The 8,535-nt window shown below is 48.5% G+C and overlaps 1 protein-coding gene across 3 annotated transcripts in view; it reads right to left on the bottom strand.

Moving 5' to 3' along the window:
* The window catches only part of PIGQ (phosphatidylinositol glycan anchor biosynthesis class Q), a 37,603-nt gene extending 29,133 nt beyond the window's left edge, over nucleotides 1–8,470 (bottom strand). Inside the window, exons 1-2 of one of the 3 annotated variants that reach the window (XM_017745739.1) lie at nucleotides 6,464–8,470; nucleotides 5,007–5,697 (exon numbers count right to left, since the gene is read on the bottom strand). In XM_017745739.1, the coding sequence (XP_017601228.1) occupies nucleotides 5,007–5,697; nucleotides 6,464–6,512 (740 nt within the window). In that variant the 5' untranslated portion in view covers nucleotides 6,513–8,470. The remainder of the gene's footprint in view (nucleotides 1–5,006; nucleotides 5,698–6,463) is intronic. The other 2 variants (XM_017745738.1, XM_008642377.2) reach the window with 2 other exon arrangements.
* Between the last annotated feature and the right edge of the window lie 65 nt (nucleotides 8,471–8,535).

Below are 8,535 nucleotides of genomic sequence, written 5' to 3'. Positions count from 1 at the left end.
CCCTGCCCTCTGGCACTGGGAAGCCATTCCCTGTGTCCTGTCCCTCCATGCCTTGTCCCCAGTCCCTCTGCAGCTCTCCTGGAGCCCCTTTAGGCCCTGCAAGGGGCTCTGAGGTGTCCCTGGAGCCTTCTGTTCTCCAGGTGAGCACCCCCAGCTCTCCCAGCCTGGCTCCAGAGCAGAGGTGATCACAAGTCTCTATGTGGTGTGACCCTGGTATAACAAACAGCTGTGCCCTCCATGCAGTTTATGTTCCTTTTTCCCCCTCTTTTCTTTTTTCTTCCACTTGATCCTTCTCTTCTTTTTTTTTTCCCTTTATTACTTCCAAATTCCTTTTCCAGGGTCTTCACTTCTACCTTCTCTCCACTGCCTTGCAGTGACCAGCATTATGTAGATAACATAACATTTAGCATTAAATTAGGTTTCAAAGTTAACATCCACATTAGGCTTGTAGGGGAGGAAACAGTCACACGGTTCTTTTCTTATGACTCAGAAGAAAAGTACTAAATGATGATCAATTATTCTGGGGAGTTACTTTTATTACCACACAACCTATAAAGCAAGGACTGTTGGTGGTTTGTGCAGGCTGAAATGACACAGCACTGGGTGCAGGCTGGTCATGGAAACCACAGCAACACATGGCACCAGCTTTGGTTTGGGGGATAAATTCTGATGGGGACATAATTTGGATCACTTCTCTCCTGTACACTGCACTGTAGCCAGTGCAGCTGTTGCACTATTTTCACAGTGTTTCACTGTTTTTTATTACAGGCCCAGGAATCCACAGTCATTTTTAGTCACTTCACCTACTCTCCTGTGCTGCTTTGGCACGGTCTTTCAGGTTACATTCATTTCACACACTACCATCATTCCTTGTATCCTGCTTCACTTTGGCAATTGCCCAGCTGCTTGGATCATTACTGAGCATGGCCTGGAGATGGATGTCCCTGCAAACTGTGCGTGCCTTCCATGGATTTCACCCGGAGCACGCCAGCAGCGGATGCCTCCAGGACACAGGACACAGGACGGGCACACTGGGGTGCCCACCGCCATTTATACAATTCACACCAACCACAAGGGTACAGGTCCTCCAAACCCTGCTCAGTTCCCTGGGGCTGCTGTCCCCTTCCTCCCCACATCCTTCTGTGCACCCTGCTTCGTGCACAGTTTGTCAGCTTAAGGACCAGAGTGTTGAAGTCCCCCCTTCCCCCTCCCTCCCCATTCAAATTTCAGACACATTGGGTTTGAAACACACGCAGTGTACTGTGAATCATTCTTAATTTGAGGTCTCCAAGTTACTCAGCTCTTCGCTACAGCCTCCCACCTTGGAGACAAATGAATGCACTGTTCCTCAGCTGACTTGTCAGGAGGAGGGAGCTGAGGCGGTAGAGAAAAGAGCACCGTGCAGGGGAGGGAGAGGGGGGTGACTGCTCTGGCCACTGATCACACACACCTGGGCTCACAGATTCACCCAGACACAAGAGCAGACGAGTTTTGCCTTCCAATTATACCCCAGCCCAGTGGTTACAAACTCTGGTGTGGCAAAACTTGACTAGAGCAGAGAATTGCACTTGAAATGCAAAGAAGGGGAAGGAGAAACGCTCTACCTGTGGGATTATGTACAGATGGCTGAAGGTGAAGAATTATGGGTCAAACACCAGCTGCCAGACCCTGTCAGCTCAGGCAGAAAGCAGCAGCTCTGGGGCCCTGTGCTAGACTACACACTCACTGGGTGACAGTCACACCCTCTCTCAGCAGCGAGTGTCTCTCACCATCCACGGCTGCTCCTCAAGCTGGAGGCAGCCAGCCCCTGGGTCACCCCCAATCTGACACCCCTGGGTCACCCCCAATCTGACACCCCTGGTCAAGGGAAAGGACAGGCTGCTGTTGTCTGCCTGGGGAATGTCTTGCACAGGTGGGAATGATTCCCAAAGCAGTCTCATCCCCAGAGCACCACAACATTGTGCACCCACTGCAGCCTGCAATGGTTCAGCTCCTCAGCTGGACACCACGGGCCCAAAACCACATCAGAAGGGTGTCCTTGTCTGTGCTACAACTGACTCTCTTTTCACTCACCACCACAAGCACAACCTCTATTCCACTCACATACTTTCTTTGGAAAGGAAATACATCCACATACTTATTGAAATAAAAATACAAACATACTGCAAAAAGCTCAATAGAGCAGCTGCAAGATGTGCTATGGGAACTCTCCTCTCTGGGAGGACTGAGGAAGAAAGCAAAAAATATTCCGTGCGTGGTCTCCTACCCCTTTGCACATCGACTGTGCATTGCCAGAAATACTCCCACTTGTTTACCACACAGTTTATAGAACAATTTTCAGAACTTCAATGGAAAACCAACCAGATAAAAAAAACCCAACAAAATCCAGTGATGTTGTGTCATTGCATTATTTAAGCAGCAGGAGATCTTTGGGGTATTTCCAAATATATGGAATTTTAGCACTAAATTAACATAGCCTCCATGAGTAAGTCTTGATTTTCCAATTCAGTTTTTTCCCCAAGAGTGAGAGGGGATTTTTCAGCCATCAGATGAAAATCAATCTTTCCGAATCTGGATTACATGCAAATATTAAGCTCCATTAACCAGAACTCCTGAGTGTTTTCTTGCTCCTTGCTAGAAACTGCAGGAACAGTGCCTCCCTTTGGATGAGGAATTGGAGGTGCTTATAAACAGACGTCTTTTAAAAGAAGCACACAGAATTTATTGCCTCAAGACTAAAACACCCTAATGTCCCCAAGAGCAGAGACCTTCAGGGATAATGGAATGCTGCCCTCAAGTCCCTTTGAGGCAGAATTGCAATGGCAACCCCTTAGTACACGGTGGTGCTGAAGAAATGCCTTAATTCGGGATGTGCAGGACTTGGGAGCGCTGGCTGAGCTTGGAGGGATGGCAGCAACTCTCTCCCTGAGATTTCCAACACTGCTGCCCTGCTTCTCCTGTGCAAATACACAACAGGGGCATTTCCAAAAATCCCCAAGCCCTCTGCAGCCTGAGAGGACATTGCTGATCTCTTTCTTTGGCCTTTCAAAGCTGACTATCCCTTAACATCACAAAAAAACAGGGAAAGAAAGAAGTCCTGTGACCTGAAGGAGAAAGAACTCAGTAAATCTTATTTTGTGGGATGTTCTGTCCCAGCATGGGGAGGAGGGGACTGGAAGGACACCTGCACATGACATCTTGAACCCTCCCTGCCTCGAGTATGTTGGCATGAAGGGGGTTGTACCACACATCACGTGCAAAATGGAACCAAATTCCTCTGAATGACTTACAAGGTCAAGCAGGAGACTAGTTATAAAGCCAGGTACTAACCTCTGCTCTCCAAGATTGATGTTTTAAAACACGAGTAAGGTAAGTAAATACAAAGCTGATACTGTGGGTGAATAAAACAAAGGAGAGAGAAAGCTCTGCCTCCCAAGGCTACAGACAGGCTCAGCGTAGGTTTATGCACAGCAAGTCTTGCATTCTGCCTGCTGGCAGGTACAGCTGGCTGCTGCTCTACCTCAAAACATCCGTCCTGGCCCTAGGAAAAGATGAAGTCAGAATTCCTGAGAAGCTGGGTAGCAGCTATCTGGGCCCAACCTGCCAGCTGAGCTTGAGCTCCCACCCTAGGCTTAGACTGCAGCCTCCTGGATGTCTGCAAGGCTTGGGCTTAACCTGACTCCAAGCCTGGCCTCAGTCCTGGCACCAGACGAGGTAGGATCAAGTGAGACCAAGTGCCTGTGCAGAAAAGAATCATCCTATCTGTTGGACGTGGCACACAGACAGAAAAATGACCTTTGGAGCTGACTCCAAATCTTCTGCCCGACCACAAAGTTGTGACTTAGTCACCATTAAGAACCAGTAACACACAGTATCTACAGAGCAGTCCCAGGACACAGGGGTCCTTGATGATATTAGGTTTGGGTCTGAACCTAAATCTCTTCCAATAGTCCAAAACTGGACAGTTTTCCCTTTGTGTACCAAAATGTGTAACCCAACTGCTCAGAAAATCTTTGCATGGGAAGAGTTTCACTGTAATTCTTTTACAACCGTATCACACAATTGGAAACCTGTTAAAAACCTCCATTCCCTTAGGCTGTACTCGAGACACTCTATCCATGAATACAGTAGTAGCTGTTATCAAAATTTCATCAATTCCAGTGTCCCCTTGCAGCTTAGAACCAGAACTCCACCCCCCTCTCTGTCACAACCTCTCCAGGCAGCCTGACCAGGGCAGTGGTGGAATCACCATCCCTGCAAGCATTCAAAAAACATGTGGCACTTGGAAACCTGGGTTAGTGCTGGCCTTGGCAGTGCTGGGTTAATGGTTGGACTTGATGATTTTAGAGGGCTTTTTCAAGGTAAATGATTCCATGATTCTAATTTTCTCCCCTTCGAATCTGCTCAGAATTAGTTTCCAGTCCAAGCACTTGCCACGTGTTACATTTGGAGCACCCTATTCAGGCTCACAGTTGTGAGAACAGGATTTCACCAAGGATTCAGGCTGACCAGCAATCCCTCTAAACTTCTATAAAGTGCCAAGGTTGCAGCACCACAGTCTCTTGGAGAGAGGACAGATTAGAAACAGTATTTGCTGATGTTTCACAGTTGCAGAAGGACTCACAGCAAACAGGGAGGAGGGAGTCCTCAGCTATTGAGCCATTAAGGAGAGCCTCATGTCATTCTGTCAGCCACAGAACAGCCAGAAATCCACTGTTTCAGCTGTGATGAAACTGAAGCACGGCTGAACTATCCCTGCTGCAAATGGGAAGGACATTAATGCCTCCTCAGAAAACCTCCCAGCTCCACAAAGAGCTCTGAGGGAGGCTGTGGCATTGTGTTTTCAGTGGAGCTCCCCAGACTCCAGCAGGACCTCTTGCAGCAGCCTGTTCCAACAGAACAACTTCGAATCACATTTCTCACTGGGGTTGAGCAGTAGTCCAGCAATGCCTAAACACGAATTACATTTCCAGGTGAAACAAGCTGGGTGATGTCACATCACCTACCTGCTCCTGCAGATCCCAGAGAGCAGTGAGAGCAGCAATGTCAGCAGCATGCAGGCAGGCACCGAGGCCTCCTTCATCAGCTCCACGATGATACTGGCCTCCACCCCGTCCGACTGCCAGTGGGTCAGCTTGATGGGCCCCTCGTCGTACCTGTCGGTCATGAACAGGACCCGGCTCCTGGCCACCGTGTCAAAGATGGCTGAGAGCTTTGAGGCATCCTCTGCCCTCTGGCCAGCTGTGTCCAAAGGGGGGTGCAGATGGGAAAGCATGACTTTGCGCTGGTCATAGTACACCAAGATGATTTCTTCCTCCTGAGGGTTCTTAGAGTTTTTCTGAAGGGTAGAACAGCTCCAGAATTTGCTGTCTCCCTCTTTGCTTATTTGAATCCATGGCTCATGGCAAAATATGGTCCCAAGGTCTTCCAGGAACTCACTCAGACTATCTTCTTTCTCCTGTTTGCTGTTGCTCCATGAGCCAAGCACAGAAACACTGACTTTAGTCACACGCTGAACTTCCCCGAGGTACTGCTTCACCTGGACAGGAATGAAGGGGAAGTGCACCACAGCAAGGATGACAGCAGAGTTCTGCTCCGAGATCCAGCGGCCGATCAAAATTCCGCTGTCTGCCGAGGAGCAGCACGACGGAAAGAACACCTTCAGTACCATGACAGTGACCCTGGAGGGACATACACCTGCCAATAAACACAGAAATTAAACTTGAGGATGGGGAGTAAATGCAAGGAAAATGTGAGCTGGCCAAAGCCACTGGAGAGGAGAACTAAGCATGTTTGAAAACACTAAGCCCAACCACTTGAGTAATGATGTTAGTGACAGCCAACAGCCACACACACATTCAGGAGGTTCCTGATGATCCGCAGTCTTTGAAGGTAAGCCTGGAGTTTCCCAGTAAAGCCCTTCTCCAGTCCTGGAGGGGTTTTTTGTGGTGGTACCTGGATAAGCACAGCCCATCAGACCAGCCAAGATCAGGAATTCACCTAGCCTTAGATCTTGGATCCCACACTGGACGTGCTGGAGCACTTCCTAGAGAAGGGACTACATGACAGCACACCATGGTGCCTCTGGGGAGTATTTCCTGCTGCTACCAACAGTCAAACACTGGTTCATGCTATAGTCTGCTTTATCACCTCACAGCCCAGAGCTCTGCTCTGTGGCAAACTCACTGAGCAATCTTGATCACATCGCTCAGCTCTTCCCCTCATCTGGAAACTGAGATGATAATTTTGTCAGAAGAGACTACAGTGATTAACTGAAATAGTTTTAATTCATTAGATTCAACAGTCTAAAAGAGGAGAAGCATCTCTGCTTTATCAGTGCTCTTTATCTCCAGTGCTTTTCTCCCATCATTAAGAACACATCTCAATGGCCTTGGGAGACTTTTCCAAAAAGGAGCTTTGAGGCAGTTGACAGTGTCTCTTTAAATAAGGTGGAGGTTTCTACCAGGGATATAATTGCAGTAAGGAGGGCGCTGGCGCAGAACAGGCGGCATCCGGCGCCCGTTGTCCTTTCCTGTCCTTCAGTGCTTTGTTAGGGATGTGAGAACTCCGCAGGCCCCCGAGGCTGCTCCTCTTCGAGGGACCCAGTCAGCTGGAAAGGGAACACAGAGGGTATTTACAACACAGAGGGAGGATGCGCAGCAGGAAGGGCCTGGTGGCTTTGTTTTCCTCTCCCTTAGTACAGGAGAGCTGAGCCAGTAAAGCTCAGCACCTGGCAATTTCCTACAGCATGGAGGGATGGAGCAGCAGCTATAGGGAGTGATTAACCTCTGGGGTTATAGTGGGGTAAACTGGGGAGTTGTGGACTCCCCATCCCTGGAAGTGTTCAGGATCAGATTGGAAGGGGCTTGGAGCCACCTGGGATAGTGGAAGGTGTCCCTGCCCATGGCAAGGGGTGGAATGAGATGGTCTGCAAGGTCCTCTCCATGCCAAACCATGCCATGATTCCATGATTCTTCTGAGATCCTGCTTCCTCACAGACTCCAGGTCTCTGAGGTTATCCCTCAGGTCAGAGAGGGAGAAATGAAGTCCCTCTGTGGCCTCCAGATCTTGCTGGGGACTGGAGGATCTCTGGGGCAGTGAGGGCCAGTGCTGGGTGCTTTCAGCACCTGCAAACACTGGGCTACCAGCACCACACTGCCAACAAAATCCCTCAGGAGAGGGAAGCCTTGGGATGTACTTTGCAGTTTTGCAGTAAAAGGGAAAATTCAGTCCAAGCCAAAACATCAAAGGCAGCCTCTGTGATGTTTTTCCTACTGAAGGAGGGACAGTTGTTGCAAGTATTGCTGTGAAGGACTCTCAGTGTCTGTGCACAGCTGTCCTTAAAGGTCTGTCCATCCACTGGAAATTTCAGAGAGGAACTGTCAACTGACTCTTCATACACACATTTATTTTTCACTGAGATTGTTTTTAAAGATAGCCACAATCCTCTGGGAAAACTTCTCATGGAACAGAAACACTTCTCACCCTTATCTTCTCTAGTTTGCGAGTTTTTCCTCTTACACCTTCCCCAACTTTTTAAATTAACATAGTTTCATGCACCCAACTACCCTAGCTATAGCTCAGGTCAAATGATCTGCCCTTTGGATGCTGGAGACATGGCAGAGAAGACTCTGATATGATTTTCAGGCTGTACAAAATATCTTGACAGTTGAAAACCAGCTGATCAACTATTGTTATGTTAATGTGTCTCGTATTCCCAAATCCATGACTTGTCGTGCATCCACCTCACTCATTTCAATAGACTGATTGAAACATCAAATGTCATCACAGTCAACTGTTTCACTGCTGCTAATTTTAACAGAAAAATCCCACCAATGCTCATGCAGTGCCTGGTCATCAAGCGCCTAAAATCTTACAGATCCACCTATTTCTGCTGAAAACATCCATCTTTCCCTGAGAGCATCAATGCAATGATCTCAAGGTCACCAAAACCAACAAAATAAACGCCACCTAAAATGTGTTAATGCAACCAAACAAATGAATACAGGACCCCAGGACTGATTAATTCCAGAATTTTTGTTAGAAAAGCAAAGGTGAACGGTGGGATGTGGCCATGGTCTCACCCCAGAGGCTGTCCTGGGGCCACACGGTGTCAAGGGGGACTGATCCGACAGCAAATCCACACCTGAGCATCCCACTTGTAGGGGGATTAGGGCCAGGATATAAAGAATCATAGAACCATGGAACTGTAAAGGTTGGAAAAGCCCTCGGAGAACATTGAGTCCAGTCATTCCCCTAGCAGCAGCACCATCACCACTAAACCATGTCCCCAGGTGCCACATCCACAGGGCTTTTTGAACACTTCAGGGCTGGCATTCCACCACTGCCTTGGGCAGCCTGTGACAGTGCCTGACCATGCTTTTCGTGAAGAAATTTCCACACCTATCCTATCTATGTTCAAACTAAACCTCTCCTGGCACAATTTAAAGACATTTCCTCTTACCTTGTCCCTTGTTCCCTGAATCCGACCCCCCCCCCGGCTGTCCCCTCCTGTCCGGGCGTTGTGTAGAGCCA

This window comes from Corvus brachyrhynchos, unplaced genomic scaffold (assembly GCF_000691975.1).
Source record: "Corvus brachyrhynchos isolate BGI_N302 unplaced genomic scaffold, ASM69197v1 scaffold369, whole genome shotgun sequence".
Lineage (NCBI taxonomy): Eukaryota > Metazoa > Chordata > Aves > Passeriformes > Corvidae > Corvus > Corvus brachyrhynchos.
This window is presented reverse-complemented; position numbering and strand designations above follow the sequence as displayed.